The following is a 17478-nucleotide window of genomic DNA, read 5'->3' on the forward strand; positions in this document are numbered from 1 at the left end:
GGGGGGTGGGCATGGCCGGGACAGAGGGTCCACAACTCCCCGCATGATTTGAACTTAGACTTGGGATTGAGGGCCGAACTGGCCAATGAAGTATTCCAGATCATGCAACATCATGCCCAGTATATAGATAAAGGTTGATCAGGAAGAAACTCTCTTGCTCTTCTGAGGGCTCTGTCAGGCTCTCGGAGTGCTCTCTCTCTTCTTGGGCTTCTCACTCATCTGGGATTGTGGTGTCAGGACTTACCTATTTTGGGATCGCTTGCCGGGACAGGACAGGCGTTGGTCAACAGGTGGTGAGCAATTATACTGTGCATCACTTGTTTGTATATACTATTAACTATGTATATATATTCATATATTATTATTATCATTATTACTTTTACTTTTATATTATTATTATTTTATCATTATTACTTTTACTTTTATATTATTATTAAATAGCACTTATCTCAACCCACAAGTTTCCTGCCCTTTTTCCCTTTAATTCTCTTCCCTATTCCCTGGGGGTGGAGGAGGGCAAGCAAGTGGCTATGTGGCCTTTATTTGCCAGCTGCGCTAAACCACGACAGATCTCTACTACAGACTCATTTGGAATTTGTAGTCAAGAACTCACACGGAATTTTAGACACACAAGAAAAAAACAAAAACAGAAACATAACTCAAATCAAAAGTAAGCATTCTAAGTGCTGATTATGTGTATTCTCCTCATTTACGGCCAAAGAAGTAGTAGTGAAACTACTTTAAGTTGCTAACTTCAAACAATTCAGGATTACCCATACACACACATTTAAGGACTCATAACACAGGCTGTGCAACTGAAGGGACAAAGCTGAATTTTCTTTAAGTGGAATCCATGAATAATCAAAACCTATGAGGAGTCATAAAGGCAAGTCAGGAAGGTAAAAATCTCTTATTTAACCTCATTTAATGGTTCTCAAAAGAACTCCACCGTTCTTTTGAGACTTTTATTCAGCTCACGAGGTCTACTTTGAGCCATGCAGAGACTTTGCTGCAATCATTTCACAGCACAGGTTAATTTTATCCTCATGGATGCTCATCACAGTATGGATGCCCTAGAGACACGTCTCCACTGTACGTAAGACATAACAAACAAATCACAAGGAAACAAGCCTCTTAATTTTAAGTATTTTAAGTTCCATGTAAGCTGATGTCCATTTCATTATCTACAATATGAAGAGGAAAAAAAAAAATCTACAAAACACTTTAGGTTTTCCTAATGAATACTGTGCCTTGTGTAACCACCTTTTTAAAGGAAGAATTACGCTGAAATTCAGAAACATACCCTGGCACATACTATGCAGCAGGTACAGAAAGCCCCTCCAAACACTTCAGCACTAGTATTGCATTAGCAGCAACTCAAAGAGGAAAGCAGCTGCACAGTTATTCTGCAGAAGCTGAGCCAAAGGTTTGCTATACTTTTACAGAAGCTGCAACTTTTTGAGAAAAACACTGTTCTCTTAGTCTGGGATTGCAGGAAGTAACAGTAGCTTTTCTTACCATTTGTGATAAAAACATGGGCTCTGTAGAATTTTCTACTGAAAGCAGATGTTCTGGATGTCCTTTAGTACTCGGGACTCCTAAAATAAAAGCAGTTTTACGGTGGTCATAAAGGTTTTTTATGCATTTTCAGTATACCTTGACTAACCCAAATCTCAACCTTTCCTCTCCCTGTTTCTTTGAATATCTAGATATAACGACTTTCATAACACAATGACCACAGCCATCAAGCTGAAGCTTACAAACGTTAATGAATTCCATGAGCTTGGATTATAGACTTGTTTTACAATATATGAAAAAGTCTCTGAAAAACAGAGCATTAAAAAAATTGACAATGTCTAGCTCAAATTCCAGTCTAAAGATCATAAGAACACAGAAAGTTACAAGTCTAAAGAGACAATTATAATTATATGATAACATATCTTACTGAAGGACACAAAGTACAGTAAACATTTCATCTATGTCAGGGTCTTCCTAACACTATAAAAATAATATTTTTGAAGCTGTTTGAACCTTGACCTCAAAAAGACTAAAATCCCCTCCCTAAACTCTACGGAATGTAATTAATATACATTTTAAAGAAACAAAATGAATATTCTGACTAGGTAAGTAGCACAGATTCTGTCAGTTTTGAATTTGAAGAGTGCATAGTACATCACTACAGTGTCATTCTATCAAAAAAGACTTAAAATTATTTACTTAATACTACCACAAATAGGGTGGTTTTTTTTTTAAAGTTGCAGAAAAGGATGCAATTATTTTTTTCATTTTGTTTCCTCATCTATGTGAGCTTCACTGGTACAGGCAGTTGACCAGTGTATGTTGTTTGTGTCAAGCAGGTGGTGTTTAGCAGGAATATGGTTGATTTGTTTGTTTTCCCAGACTACAAGGGAAGAAAAATAATTTTAACCAGTAAAATTTAAAGTTATGGTAGTTAGCAGGGAAACTTGTTTTTTCCTAAGAGTTTTTGAATAGCTGTTAAACTGACCAGCTCTAAAACTCATACTGTCCCACAAAACCTGCAAAAACTCTGCAAATAAAAAAGACTAGAGCTGAATGACTTCCTCAGAATGCCTACTTCTAACATTCAATATTAATTACTTTTCAAGTGTCCAATAAACACTTCTCTAAAAAGGCAAGATTCCACAGTTTTAGCTTGAACATCTACTAGCTCAAGCTCTCCAGGAAAATCCATCTTCAAAGCAGAGAAAGAGGAGAAGTGTTTTAAAGACTTGTAGTCTCTCTGCCAGTACAAAACCACAAAATCATTCACAAAATTCTGTGAAAACACAAAGAAGGCTCAAACATTGGGACTGCTCAGAGCTGCCTGTTGGCAGGAGCAATATTCTGTTAGGCACAGACCTGCCTGCAGACTATTCTTCAGGCATGAAAATGAAGAGATGTATTTGGTTTCTAAAAAGAGGAGCTACGAACTGCATTAAACACTGGGACAGACTGGAAAGGCATCGATCTTATTAACGTTCTTATTCAGGTCCCTGCACAGACACATACACTGCTTCATCCTCTGATGCTGTCTAAAACCATCCTGCCTAGTATATTTGTGAAACGTCACAACCACAGTCGCGATTTCTCTGATAAAAGACGCTAATTGCCCAACAATTAAGGACTAGGAATCACTGAATCACAGAATGTTAGGGATTGGAAGGGACCTCGAAGGATCATCTAGTCCAATCCCCCTGCCAGAGCAGGACCACCTAGATCAGATCACACAAGAACGCGTCCAGGCGGGTTTGGAACATTTCCAGAGAAGGAGACTCCACAACCTCTCTGGGCAGCCTGTTCCAGTGTTCTGTTACCCTTACTGGGAAGAAGTTCTTCCTCATGTTTAAGCGGAACCTCCTGTGTTCCAGCTTATATCCATTTCTCCTTGTCCTATCATTGGATGCCAGTGAGAAGAGCCTGGCTCCATCCTCATGGCAGTCACCCTTTACATATTTATAAACATTCATGAGGTCCCCCCTCAGTCTCCTCTTCTCCAAGCTAAAGAGACCCAGCTCCCTCAGCCTTTCCTCATAAGGGAGATGCTCCACTCCCTTCATCATCCTTGTGGCCCTGCACTGGACTCTCTCAAGCATTTCCTTGTCCTTCTTGAACGGAGGGGCCCAGAACTGGACACAATATTCCAGATGCGGCCTCACCAGGGCAGAGTAGAGGGGGAGAAGAACCTCTCTCAACCTACTAACCGCACCCCTTCTAATACACCCCAGGATGCCATTGGCCTTTTTGGCAGGAATCTGGCGTGAGGACTGAAGCTCTGTTAGCGGAGCTCCGACTGACCACCTCGCCCTGCGCAAGTCGCTTTTCACGTGCAAAACGGCGTCTGGGAAAACAAGCAACCCTTTTGAAGGAGCGCCGATATTCGCAGCACCGGGATGCAAAAATTCCTTAGCTATAAAGCTGCTACGCGACTGAAATCCCTACACGGCGGCTGTACCTCGGACCTACGCCGAACGCCCACCCACGGCAGATCACGCACCGGGTGCCGCGCCGCCGGGGGCACAGCGGGTCACCTCCCTCCTCGGAGACCCGTTTGCCGCCCGGGCTGGGGGAACTGCTGGTCCGTGTCCAGCCAGAGCCGCACCAGCTGCCTGGCGGGGAGAAACCACTTCGCGCAGCTTCTGGACAGCGATGGTCACTTTTTTCCCACGGCCACCAGCTCCCGCCACGCTTCCAATGGGCTCCTCCCTGTGGACACCCGTGGAGTGAACGAGGACGTCGCCCGCCGTCAGACTGGCCAGGGAGTCCCGGCTGAGGCTGGAGCTGCTCTCCGCTTCCATCAGGATCTCATCCCGCCGCGCTGGAAGGGAGTCCGAAGCGCCCGTGCCCGCGGGCCAGGCGCGACGGCGACAGCCGCCCCCGCGCACCGAAAGCAGCCCGAAGGCTCCGGCGAACGATTCCTCCGTGGAATTCCTCCCAGGAGCCCCCAACCCTCCCCGGCGGCCTGACGGACACGGAACCCCGCCACACGCACCGGAAGCGCGCGCTGCCGTGACAACAACGCCGCCCGCCCCCCCGCTCCCCTTCACGCCTGCGCGCGGTCCGTCCGGAAGGAAACCGGCGCCCGATCTCCGCCCGCTTCCGGTAGGAGAAGCAAAGGCGCCGGTGAGTCCGTGATCGCCGATTCGCCGCGCGGCGAATCGGCGGGGCCCGTGGGGCTGCAGCGCCTCGCGCTCCCGCGGCTCGTGGCGGTGCGGGTGAGTGCGCGCGCGCGCGCGCGGCGGCGCTCCCGAGGGGGCCGCTGCGAGCGGGAGCGGGGACGGGGGGGGGGGGAACCGGGCGGGACCGGGCAGCCCGGCGTGGCCCCGCGGCGGGGAGACGGCAGAGCGGGGACAGCCGTCAGGTGCGGCCGTTACCGGGAGAGGCGCCATGGCCCGCGGGATCGGTGGGGGAGGCTGCGCGGGAAGGACGCGGGAGATCTTATGGGTGGGCGTTTTCCTGGCGCCCGGGAGCCCCTTCCTCTGCGCGGAGGGAGCGGAAGGGGCTCGCTCGTGTGCCGCACCGGCGCGGCAGGCGCGGGTGTGTTGGCTGGAGCTTGGCTCAGCGAGTGTCTCCCTCCCTGGTGGGAAACTCAAGGTGCCCTTGAAAGCCAGAACTGAAGGACGTAGGAAAAAGAAAACCACCAAAAAAACTCTCCAAAACCAAAAAAAACCCACCCCGCAACTCAACAAAGCCCAAAATCAAGGTGAAATTGTTTTATCTCCAGCTCAGGTTTTGATCTTATTGGGTCACAAGTATCAGCCAGGCCTAATCTAACTTAAATAGGAGACCACTTACAGAAAAATACCTTTTTTTCTTGCAGGACAGACTTCCTCGTGTGCGTTCAGTCTGCTCAAAGAGGCTCTCGGGGTGTCTGATTTCACACTTGCCTTTGGTGTTAGGACACCTTTTCTACCATTGACCTTTTTTCTTTAGAGCAGGGTCTAGTCCACAGCCATGATGAGATCATGAATCATAGAATTTCTAGGTTGGAAAAGACCTTAGAGATCATCCAGTCCAACCGTCCCTAATCCCCCATTAAACCATGTCCCTAAGCAGTTCATCCACCCTATTCTTAAACACATCCAGGGATGGGGACTCAACCACCTCCCTGGGCAGCCTATTCCAGTGGCTGACAGCCCTTTCAGAGAAGAAATTCTTTCTAACATCCAACCTGAACCTCCCCTGACTAAGCTTTTACCCATTTCCTCTTGTTCTATCACCCATCACTAATGTAAAGAGCCCTTCCCCTACCTCCCCACCATCTTTTCTCAAGTATTTGTAGGCTGTAATCAGGTCTCCCCTCAGCCTCCTCTTCTCCAGGCTAAACAGCCCCAACTCCCTCAGCCGCTCCTCATAAGTTTTATTTTCCAGCCCCTTGACCAGTTTAGTCGCCCTTCTCTGGACCCGCTCCAGGAGCTCAATATCTCTCTTAAAGCGAGGGGCCCAAAACTGGACACAATATTCCAGGTGCGGCCTCACCAGTGCCGAGTACAGGGGCAGGATCACTTCCCTGTTCTTGCTGGTCACACTAAACCTGTGCACCAGGTACATCTTACTATCCAGCCACCTTCTGACCAGTCCCTTTCTGATCTCACCATCTGCCTCTGAAGGTTGGTCATACCATCCTGAGCGAGAAGAAAACCTTTGGGTAACCACATTGCAAGCACCAGTCTCAAGGAGAGCAGTTGGACCCGCTCTGGGCACAGAGGAGAGCCGGGCTCTGCCTTCCCGGTGCAGGAGGGGAACGGTGGGGCCATCACTGCTGCCTCGCTGAGCTGGTGCAGGATGCAGCATTGCCCAGGCACACAGCACCAGGAGTTCTGTGTCAAATTACCTCTTGGCCTGAATTTTATGTCATTAGTTTAGCAGCCTACTGGTTTCATACGTTTTTGTAGTTTGATTAAATTCAGTAAATGAGCTCTTTAAAGGAATTAGTTCTTTTTTTTTTAATCTGATGTCAATCAAGTTCTAGCCTCGTAATTCTCAACTATAAAAAATCCCAACACTTTCTCTACAAACCGTGGTTACTTTATCTTGACGTGTTTCTTTGACTTGATATTTTTATTCTTCTTTGTCCCTTTTACACAACGTGCAGAAATACTTGCATGGTGTTGTGTGTGTACAATTGGAAGTGAAAGTTAAAAAAAAAAATGCAGCCTTGTATGTATAGAGTAGGCTGTACCTACACCTAGTTAATATTGTTAATCAGGATAACAAGTGTGATGGATTTATGGTGTCTCTCCACAGACCCCTTCCCCAATAAAATGTAGCTCCTTGCAAAAAGATTGGAAAAAAAAAAAATCCAGCCCCCAAAAACACAGGGCTTGTTTAGTTTCCATGGGAAAGGGTACTGTTGACTCAAGATTAGGTAATAGACACCAGTGCTGATTACATCAGTGGGAAAAAAAACTTGTTCACTGTGGTTTACAGTGCGTGTTTCACCTGTAAGAAATCCAGGCTGTTAAGTGGACACAGGCTTTTCAGCCACTAAGCAGTGCAGTAATCAAAAGCTCTGTTCCAGTTACTAGTGCTTAGGAGTTAGTTCCCAAGCACTCCTATTCCGGAGGTCTGGACATACAGCTGGGGAAGCTGCATTGCCCCACGTAAGAAGTTTTAGAAAAGTTCTGACCTCCTTAGTTCTGGCTCCTGTTGTGGAAACAGGTGGTTGACCCAGGATAGTTAGGAATATTTAACCTAATCTCTGCTTTTATTTAACAAACTAGCTTTACCTTTTTAAAAAAAGCTGCCACTCTGCAGTGATTTTGCGTTTCCATGGCAATGGGAGTGGCAGCCATAGCAGAAGGAAATATTAGAGGCATTTTCCAGATTCTAAACCAGGGCTGGGAGCTGGGAAGGATCTTGCATAGAGAATAGGTTTGAATAGGCTAAAGCTTTTCTCTTTGGAATGAGGATGGAAAATCCTTTGTGCCTGACTATGAGAAGTCAAAACCTCAAGTTATCCTTAACTGCTCATTTTGCTCCGAGAGGCTGATCTTAAAGGATTGTTCTCTTTAGAACATCAAAACATATTTGGAAGAGCTCCAGGGCCCGTCAAAGAAGGGAGACTTTGCAGTTGTTGCTACTTTCCTGGTGAACCAGCACATCCAGACCATGTGCTGAAGTGCCAAGCCCTGTAATGGGCTCTTTCATCATTTTTTTTTTTTCCCACTTAATGTCACAGGCTGGAGGGAAAGGGGACAAAAAACCAGAAAACTTGAAATTACACATTTAACACGCTTTAGTAGTAAACTAGATGTGCACATTTCTGGGAAGGTTCGGGTAGCACGTTTTTAGAAGTTAAGGCAACTGCCTGTAATTTATAGCTACGGAAGAGGTGCAGTAGAGCCGTGTAATTTCACTGCCTGCTGTGTGGAAAGCGTAAAATACCTGTAGAGGGACAAGTGCTTCAGACACTTAAAATCAGATAGAGCCACTGTGCTGATTTAAATCAGAGCTGTTTCCCAAGTGCAAGTGTAAAAGCTTGGCAGAACCGTAGTTCAGTAAAACTGTAATTTTAGGCTTGCCAAACGAGTCACAGAAGAACAAAAGACCAGGTTTGTTATAAACAGGCATAATGAAGCAATGCTGAGTGTGAGAAAATGGCACTGACAGGAGTTGAAGCTTTTGGCATTCTGTGCTTGGGAGAGGACAAAAGTCTTTCCTGTTCTCTGTGGCTTTTAACTCTGTTTAATCATCTACTTAAACCGACTTTATAGAATTGTCACTGATTTTTCTTCTAACAGGCTGAGACATGAGAGTGTGGAGTTGCTATCCATTTTCACTAGTTGTTGTCCCAGATGATAGTCGTGTTCACCTCTCCTCGAACAAGTCAGAGCTTTACATTAACTGCAGTAATCCCTTGTTTCTTCTGAGCAACCATATCCTGTAGGTTCTCCTTAAGATTAACCTGTATGACCTGTCTACCCATGCGGAATTCTTGGTCCTGTGGGTATGTGTCTTAAATCCAAGAATCATATATGCTCTTTACCTCCAATGCCTGAACTGACCTTCTGTGAACTGATAAAAGTGTAACATTAAGAGGCAGATGTCATCATCACTCTGCTCCTGGGAGGGAGTGTAGAGAGAGTGCGTGCTTGTGAGAGCTCCGTAGTCCTGTTTCTAGTTGCTTAGTTTTCTTTCTGTTGTAGAAATAATAATTAATGTCTTTTTGTTCTTGTTCAAAAGGCTTGCTTACCCTCTTTCTTCCCCCTGTTGAGAGACTGGAATAGTTTAAGCTTTCTAAAACGTGACTGTCTTGCTCAAAATTCAGCATAATAAAACACCAATTATAAGTAGCCCTTGCTAATCACGAAGTGATTACACTTCAGTGCTAATTTTTCTTCCACAAGTTGAATTAAACTGAAGGATCTTGTTCTTATCAAAGTGTAATAATAGGTTGCATTATCATCTGCGATAGGTCTTAGGTAATATGTAAATTAAGGGAAAAGGAAGACTTGCTTTCAGTATTCTTCTAGGAAACCTACAGGGATACTTTCAAGCCTGAACTTGTTTACTGTCTTACATTAGGAATGTGAGTCTTCCTTGAGGATGCTTGTTTAAATTCTTGAATCTGTGGCTGTTCATTCTTCCCTTTTTCTTTGTCTGTTTCACATCTTTTAAGGCCATTTTCATTCTTCTCTGTTTTCTTGCATTTAATTCACTGTATTCAATGACAAGAACGTTTGGTGAGAATGCAGCCACACAGAAACCAGGCATCTGCTTCTCCGATGCACGCTGGCTTCTGCCGCGTCTATTCACAGTGGCTACCATTTCATGCCTGCCTTTTGTCCCTGCTGTCCTTACAGATGACATCTAAAGTCACTGAAACTATAAGGCTGGAAAATGTTATTGCTCGCTTCTCCTCTACTCCTGCCCTAGTTTTATTTTGCAAGTTTGAAAGTATTTATAAAATACCTTTTTTTAAAATCACTTTAGCTGTTTGAAAGGCTTAAAAAATGTCTAAAGGACAGCAGTTAACAGGTGGGTCTGGGAAGGTTTCACACCTGCAGTTCGGTTCTATCAACTGAATGCATTTCAAATAGGTAACTTTCCTTCAAGTGGATGGCTTGAAAGTTGGCTAGCAAAGTTGCATTTAAACACACTTCAAGGACGTATGAAATTCCAGTCTGTTTCAAAACGTTGCAGTTTGTATGTATGTTTTTTATGTGAAACTTGACTTTTATCTTCAGAATAGGTGCGTGAATCACAGGCAGTAGAATATGGCTGGACAAATATCGGAATCTGATCAGATCAAGCAGGTAAGACACTGTATTCACGAGTGGTGGCTTTGAAGATCTTTTATTATTTTGTCACATAGAGTAAAAGGTGTAGGACATGGAGAAGGACAAAATGGATATCAGCTGTAACATAGGAGGTTCCGCTTAAACATGAGGAAGAACTTCTTCCCAGTAAGGGTAACAGAACACTGGAACAGGCTGCCCAGAGAGGTTGTGAAGTCTCCTTCTCTGGAGATGTTCCGAACCCGCCTGGACGCGTTCTTGTGTGATCTGATCTAGGTGGTCCTGCTCTGGCAGGGGGATTGGACTAGATGATCCTTTGAGGTCCCTTCCAATCCCTGACATTCTGTGATTCTGTGAAAAAGTTATAACTCAGATGATAAACTAGTTCTGTAGCAACCAAAATTTAAACATTTGACTGTTGACAGATGCACTATAGAATCTGATTTGAGTATTAGCAGCATTTGGTGCTGAAATCTTCTGACTTATAGTACATTTTTCTAGTGACTTGTCCTTTAAATGTTAGTGTCACCAGATGTCCCGTGCAGCTGCATGTAAGAAACGAATGTAGAATTTTTGTAATACTCCATTGCCTGTTCAATTTTTATTTATAGTTCAAGGAGTTTCTTGGAACATACAATAAGCTTACAGAAAACTGCTTCCTGGATTGCATAAAGGATTTTACTAGCAGAGAAGTTAAACCAGAAGAGGTGGGTAAATGTTTTCTATGCTTTTAATGACCCTTTCGTAGAATTGCTGTGCAGCATTCAAATTTCAGAAGAAACTTAAAAGTTTTGATAGTTAGCGGTCTTTAGTGGAGTGTAGGTGTCTGGCATGTAGCTTCCAAGTGAGAAAGGAAGCAAGTTAGTGGAAGGGAAATACGTCATCTGCAGTTTCGCTTCTCCAAAGGTGATGACAAATACTTCTTTGCACTCTAACAGTCTGTTTACAAAAAGAAACCAACCAAACAAGCAAAGCTAAGTGCTTTCGGTGTGTTACATCATCAGCTACAGACAAACTGTAGGCTAGGACGTCTTGAGGTTTTGTCATTGTCGTCTTTTCAGTATGTACACACAGAGGGAATCTTCCCCACCTCGCTGGGAGTATTGGCTCCTTATTGCAATTCCGTGTATTTCGTTCTCTGAGCTATCAGTGGATCAGATCAGCTTCTGATGGGTGGTATCTTTATGGACATGGAAGTTGCCCGCCTGCAGCCTGCGTCTCGTTCTTTGAAGGTAGAATCCTACTGAAATACTTGTTTACCTACTCACGTTCCTTGCATTGCAGTAAGTTATAGAAACAGGCCTCCGAAGTTCTGGCTGTTAAATCCACTTCTCTGCATTGCAGGGAGCTCCATCACATAGTCATCTGCAAAAAAGATAAAGCTCTCAATAAGATCAGCTGCATGCTTTTTGCCTCTCCTGTCCTGTTGAGAGGCTGTTTCAAAATCTCATAATTTTGTTGGTTAAAAGTCTAATAACCTTTGCTTGACTCTGCTGGCAGGGTAAAAAAAAACCCTAAAGTTTTAAACTAACCAGTGTTTTTGAGCATTTTCTGCTTCCTTGGAGTTGAACTCCTCAGTGCAGGCAAAAATCATGTCTCCCTTCAGCTTTTGTTTTGCTGTGCTAAACAAAGCTCGCTCAGCTTCCCAAGGCAGATTCCTTGTTTCCCTGATCTTCTCTGCATCTGCTTTAGTGGAATTTTTATTAACTACAGGAGGTCAGGATTATTCTGGATAAGGTCTTGTTACTGTCTTTTACGAACTCATCTTGAATTGCTTGAACAATACAAGGAGTGTCAGTTAACAGAATTGACAGAAGTTTTGCTGGCACAGTCTCTCTACCTTTCTGGGAAGGTCCTTGATTTCCAGTAGAGGATTGTACTTCTTCCTTCTGCTACCAAAAGTGTTACTAGAATTTCTTTAAAAATAACTGTTCATATAGTCTTTCATTAAAGACCTAGAATTCCAAACCAAAGAATGCTCATTGGAGGGGAATTAAGATTATTGAGATATAAAAAGTATTCTTAGAGTCTGATCTTTTTTTTTTTTTTTTTTTTCCTGTGATCTGTAAAGGGGCAGTGTCTGGCAGTACAGGAGCCACCTGTTAACACTGAAGGCTAGGAAGAAACTTTCTTACAGGAAGTTTTGTCCATAATTATCCATTACGGGCTTTCTTGCAGAGCATCTGCCTCTCGCCTCTGCTAGAAACAGGACACTGGTTTAGATGGACTGCTGGTCTGATCTGATATGGAAATTCTCATGTTCCTATTTAAAGCTGTAGTTTCTTATTAAATAATGAAAATTAATACCTCCAGGAATCTCATTGGAGATTCTACATTCGAAAAAACAGCTTCTGACCTCTCTCACTACAGCAAGTCTGCAGTGCAAGTCTAGACTTCTCTGAGCACCACATCACAAATACCACGCCCTCTGGGAGAAGTGGCTTGGGGTAGTTCCAGAATTTGTTTCCTCCTCAGACTTTAACTCCTGCTTAACAGGTTTTGCCGTGGCTGATGCCAGGTCAAGGAGAGAGCAGAGCAGGTGGTGGATGGTGTGTATAGCTGCATGGGGTTTTTGTCTTGTTCATTTTTAGCCTCTCTTCTTTTCACACCCCTTTATACTGAGCGGAATCAAAGCAATTTCTGATTTTCTAGTAATCATGCAAAGTGATTCTGTTTCCTTTCTATCAACTTTTACAGCAGTAGTAAGGTTTAAAACCATGATAGAGAATATCCAATTGGTAGAACTGTTGCTCAGAAATAGTCTCAGAAATCTTTCTCTACACTTAAAGAAGGAAAGAAAGAAAAAAAACACCTCTAAATTTAAAAAAATAATACCATGGGTGGCATAGGCCCTAGTATTTATTTCCCTGTCCAGCTGACTGACAGAACTTTAGAGAGTACTCTGGTTGCTTTTGGGAAGGTTAACCAAGCAGGTACAAGACAGAGCTAATAGGAACAAGGACAAAAAAAAAAAAGAAAGGTTAAGCTGAGCTAGCACACAGTAGACCATATTTGGCTGTCAAAAATAGTATGTGTGGGTAAACAGATTTTTAAAAAGATACTAATTTAATAGACTTACTATTTATTGCAAAATAAAATGCTTTATATACTTTAATTTCACAACAGGATTCCAAGGATGAAATGGTAGTATTGACTAGATCTGAGATGTTGCCCATGAAGACTTTCATAGGAGAATGAGTATTAAAAGATATTTCAGACGCCTCTCAAAAACTAAACTTCATGTTTTCCACTGCACCGAGAGGCTGTGCACAATTAGGCCCTCATCTTGAGGCTTAACACAGAATATGGGATGTAGTCACCTAATCATTTATCCCTGTACGTGATTGTGTTTTGGGTCCTGTTTGGGGAAGTGTTCTAACTACTGTTTGAAGCCTTCTGTTTCCCTCTTCCTCTAGATGACGTGCTCAGACCACTGCCTACAGAAGTATTTAAAAATGACACAAAGGATCTCGATGAGATTTCAAGAGTACCATATTCAGCAGAATGAAGCTCTGGCAGCTAAAGCAGGACTGCTCAGCCAACCTCGTTAAACAAGAGCACTCTATTCAGACTTGGCAAGCAGTGCCAGTGTTCACTGGGCAAGAACACACTTTGGATTTTCTACTGTCGGGATGTATGTCCAGCAACTCGGAAGAGAGTTCTAGATGCTCTTCAGACAGTGGAAGCCATGAAGGGTTAAACAAGAAGTCAATCATGATGGACTGGCAATGGAGTCTGTCTGTGAGGTCCTTTTCACTCTACAATGGAGTAATATCAATACAAACTTTGCCAGGGCCCACGGATGGGTATGTTTAAATTTCAAGGGTGGTGGGAGGGTCATACTTCTTTTCTGCTAGGACTGCTTCAGATGAAATAAAGTGTAATATGGGAAATACACTTTTTTTTATTTAATTCAAGTAAAATAAATGGGAACTGTACTCTTGCGTGTATGTTCTTTCCAAAGATACGGTTTTTAGGACACTGCTTCAGAGCCGTGTTTTGTTTGCCGTGGTCTTGTTCCTTCTCAGCTACTACAGAGTTCTGTTCATTCATTGCTGGTAGTTAACAGAATTAGTGACTTTGTCACTAAGCTTGCTGGCAGTTTTCTCCTTTAGTAGTGTGAATCCTGACAAAAAGTACAAGGCATGAACAAAACGATGCCTTTCTTGCTGCTGGACGAATATGAAGGAAAGTTTGTGGAAGTTGACTGTTCTGATGTTGTGGGTTTGGTTTAGAAAAAGCACCAGACCTTTGAAAGGATCTTGATAGCTGAAATCCTGCAGACAGCTTGCTAGTCCAGCAGCATGATAGCTAACAGGCGTGTTTTACTTTAGTTCTGATAAAATACAGTAACAAAAGGAACTGAACATCAGGATTGCCATATCGATTTTGAGATTTCAAGTGATAAAGAATGAAACAAAGCTATTTCGTGTCAGCTGCCAGGTCCTGCTGTTGAGTAGAAAGACAAAAGTAAGGAACAGAAAGGGCAGGAAGCCTGCCCACGTGTGGGTTTTTTTGGTTTTGTTACCTTCTCTGTAGCTTTTTATTTCCAGCAGCAGTTTGAAAGAACAATTTCCTGCCTGTGTTTTGTTTTCTTTACTACCCAAACTCTCAGCTTTCCAGGCTGTGGATTACTAGGCCCTGACTGCAGCACAGTACACCTGCCACTTGCTCTGGATGCTGCTCTGCTTGCTGCTGTTCAGAGCTGCCCCAGGTCTCCACAGAGATCTCTTCATGTGCCTTTCAAAGTTGGAAGAAACAAGTATGTTCCTACAGTCTCATTTACATGTGTTTTGTCCTATCCATATTGCAGCTCTTTCCTACACAGCCCATGCCTCGTTACCGTGGAGATGGCTAAGAGCTAACTCTAAAATAGTAAAGGCTAAAAAAGAGCCCAAATAAGGCAACAAATCTCCAACGTCCTGTTTGTTCAAAGGAGTAACTGGCTAATAATGTCTAGATTGTTTGGGCCACAAATGTTAAGGCCAATTAGAAATAATATATCCATAGTCAAGATTCAAGGCTTTCTTTAAAGCAGCCTTTTTGTTAAACATTTGAAAGTAATCCATGATTGAAATTATCCCATTTTCCATTGTATCTTAGTGTGCAAGGAGAACAGTTGCTCAGAAAAGCGATCCAGAATTTAAGTGATAGGACTGGAGGATGTTCTGTCTTCTGGGCAAAGCTCTTTCAGGCTGAAGTAAGGAGGGGGGAGGGTTAAAAAAAAATAATCACAGTTTTCCCTCATGTTTCAGTGTTTGAGGATTTAGGGGTAGGAAGATGTTTAAATACTTGTTAAGACAGATTTACTGTACAAAAGGTTAAGCAAGTGTTAGAGGGACTTAGTTAATAAATTACTCACTTTCAGGTTCCCCAGTTTCCTTTTACTCCAGTTTTAAAGCTGCCTTAACCCAGTTATCCAGGGAAAACATCTATTCTTAAAATCTAATTAGATGTCACATCCCCCTGCCTCTCCCCATGCTCACTAAACAAATAGGTGGGATGAAAAGCGCCACTGGGAGTATGAGCATAGGGTTGATAGCTGCTACCCTGAAATGAAGCTGGCCAGACAAAATCTCTTGACTTCCAAAATACTGTGGTCTCTCCACCTCTTTCAGTCTAGATGACTTACTGAAGAAAGATGATACAAATATATTTTAGCTTGGAAATAAAGTGCATCCATGGAAATAAAGTGTATCCATGTAACTAAAGCATCCAGGTGCTGCAGAAAGCAACAGCGAGAACTTTCTTGAAAGGTTAACTTGTTTCGCTGAGCTTTGGCTTCCCTTTGCTTCCTTGATGAGTTAGCACATCCTGACGGCTGGCTCAAATAGAATCATAGAATCATAGAATGGTTAGGGCTGGAAGGGACCTTCAAAGGTCATCTAGTCCAACCCCCCTGCAAGGAACAGGGATATCTCCAACTAGATCAGGTTGCTCAGGGCCTTGTCCAACCTGGCCTTGAACGTCTCCAGGGATGGAGCATCCACCACCTCTCTGGGCAACCTGTTCCAGTGTTCTACCACTCTCATAGTAAAAAATTTTTTCCTAATATCCAACCTGAACCTACCTCCCTCTATTTTAAAACCATTACCCCTTGTCCTATCATAACTGGCCCTCCTGAACAGCCTCTCCCCATCTTTCCTGTAGGCCCCCTTGAGGTACTGGAAGACCGCTATAAGGTCACCCCAGAGCCTCCTCTTCTCCAGGCTGAACAGCCCCAACTCTTTCAGCCTGTCCTCATAGGAAAGGTGCTCCAGCCCTCTTATCATCTTCGTGGCCCTCCTCTGGACCCTCTCCAACTGGTCCATGTCCTTCTTATGTTGGGGACTCCAGAACTGGACGCAGTACTCCAGGTGAGGTCTCACGAGGGCAGAGTAGAGGGGGAGAATCACCTCCCTCGACCTGCTGGCCACGCTCCTCTTGATGCAGCCCAGGACGCGGTTGGCCTTCTGGGCCGCAAGAGCACATTGCCGGCTCATATTGAGCTTCTCGTCCACCAGTACTCCCAAGTCCTTCTCCTCAGGGCTGCTCTCGATCCAATCACCACCCAGTCTGTATTTATGCCTGGGATTGCCACAACCCAGATGTGGCAATAAATCCTGTTATTTAGAAAATATCACCCTGTAAGGTTTTGGTAACAGGACTTGTGGGTTAAGAACGATTTATGACAATGTTTCAGTGCCTCGAACCTGTTTTATCAGCATGCATTGTAAAAGTGTATCAGCTGGGCTTTCCTCCTTGGAGCGAGATTTCCCAGCACAACATTCTTAAAAATATTTAACTGCAAATGCAAGAATCGGTATTTCTTCAGTGCCTGGCTGGATGTCCACTGTGAAGGCTGGGAACTTGTACAAAGGCAGGCCAGGCTGCATGTTTTCTCTCCCAGCCAAGTATTCTAACCTCCATGACATATCTTAATCTGGGGTGTTCTCCATCCTTCCTCTGGAATAGCTTCAAGTTTGCATGGCAAAATGAAATGCACAGCTAAAACCTGAACACGACTGAGAATACAGCATAGTCTCTGGTTCCTAACTGAAAGGCAGCAGCATTCAAGATAAGGTGTGTGGAGAGGAGGTGAGTCACCTTGATGACTTGATAACCCTTACTGGGTTAGGGGCAGGAATGGAGCCAGTTCCGATGGAAGGAGGAGCAAAGGGTGAAAAGTGGAATGCTGCTGAGGAAAGAGTCCAGAGAAAGCTGTGAAAAAAAGTGAGCCAGAACAGAGGAGGAAGGGGAGAGAAGGCAAGAGGAGCACGGCATGCCAAAAACGGGCTTGATGAGACTGGGCTAGTGAACAGACACTCGTTTGGCGGCAACGTTCATTGCAGCAGAGACAGGAACACGGATCCTTGCTTCTGAAATGAGTGTCTGAACCAAGGCTAGAAAAGAATGCAATTACTAATCAACCCATAGAAAAAAAAAAACAACAGACAAACAACAATTTCAACAGGAAGGGTCAAATGAGAGCCTTGCTCCAGAATGCCCTGTGCATCAGTGGCACTGGCACAGTGATCAGATCAATCATCTGGAAGATTATAATAGAGGTTTCTTGAACTCTTTCAAGGATAGGGACCAAAGTCCTAATTTCTGTAACCCCCACTGAGAGCTTCAACTACAGAGCTCTCTGTTGGAAGGCAGGGAAAGGACGTGACTGCAATCTTCCGTAAGGAAAGTGTGGGTTAAACACCTAATGCCCAGATATCGATGGTGGCTGTGA

General features: G+C 43.9%; 2 protein-coding genes across 4 annotated transcripts in view; one reads left to right on the plus strand and one right to left on the minus strand.

Annotated features, from left to right (window-relative positions):
• The window catches only part of KIAA0586 (KIAA0586 ortholog), an 81683-nt gene extending 77367 nt beyond the window's left edge, over positions 1-4316 (minus strand). The window contains exons 1-2 of one of the 2 annotated variants that reach the window (XM_086612944.1): positions 4016-4316; positions 1519-1598 (exon numbers count right to left, since the gene is read on the minus strand). In XM_086612944.1, the coding sequence (XP_086469070.1) occupies positions 1519-1598; positions 4016-4316 (381 nt within the window). Of the gene's footprint in view, positions 1-1518; positions 1599-4015 lie in introns of those variants that run through there. The other variant, XM_086612945.1, reaches the window with a different exon arrangement.
• Positions 4317-4718: 402 nt separating this feature from the next.
• Positions 4719-13686, plus strand: TIMM9 (translocase of inner mitochondrial membrane 9). 2 transcript variants are annotated; one of them, XM_086613372.1, is made up of 4 exons: positions 4719-4733; positions 9708-9776; positions 10370-10465; positions 13175-13686. In XM_086613372.1, the coding sequence occupies exons 2-4, from the start codon at positions 9738-9740 to the stop codon at positions 13307-13309; spliced, it is 270 nt and encodes an 89-aa protein (XP_086469498.1). In that variant the 5' UTR covers positions 4719-4733; positions 9708-9737; the 3' UTR covers positions 13310-13686. The 2 variants fall into 2 exon arrangements, with proteins under 2 accessions (XP_086469498.1, XP_086469499.1); XM_086613373.1 differs by lacking the exon at positions 4719-4733 and adding an exon at positions 5338-5353.
• Positions 13687-17478: the final 3792 nt, after the last annotated feature.

Source organism: Tauraco erythrolophus, chromosome 6 (genome assembly GCF_009769465.1).
Source record: "Tauraco erythrolophus isolate bTauEry1 chromosome 6, bTauEry1.pri, whole genome shotgun sequence".
Classification (NCBI taxonomy): domain Eukaryota; kingdom Metazoa; phylum Chordata; class Aves; order Musophagiformes; family Musophagidae; genus Tauraco; species Tauraco erythrolophus.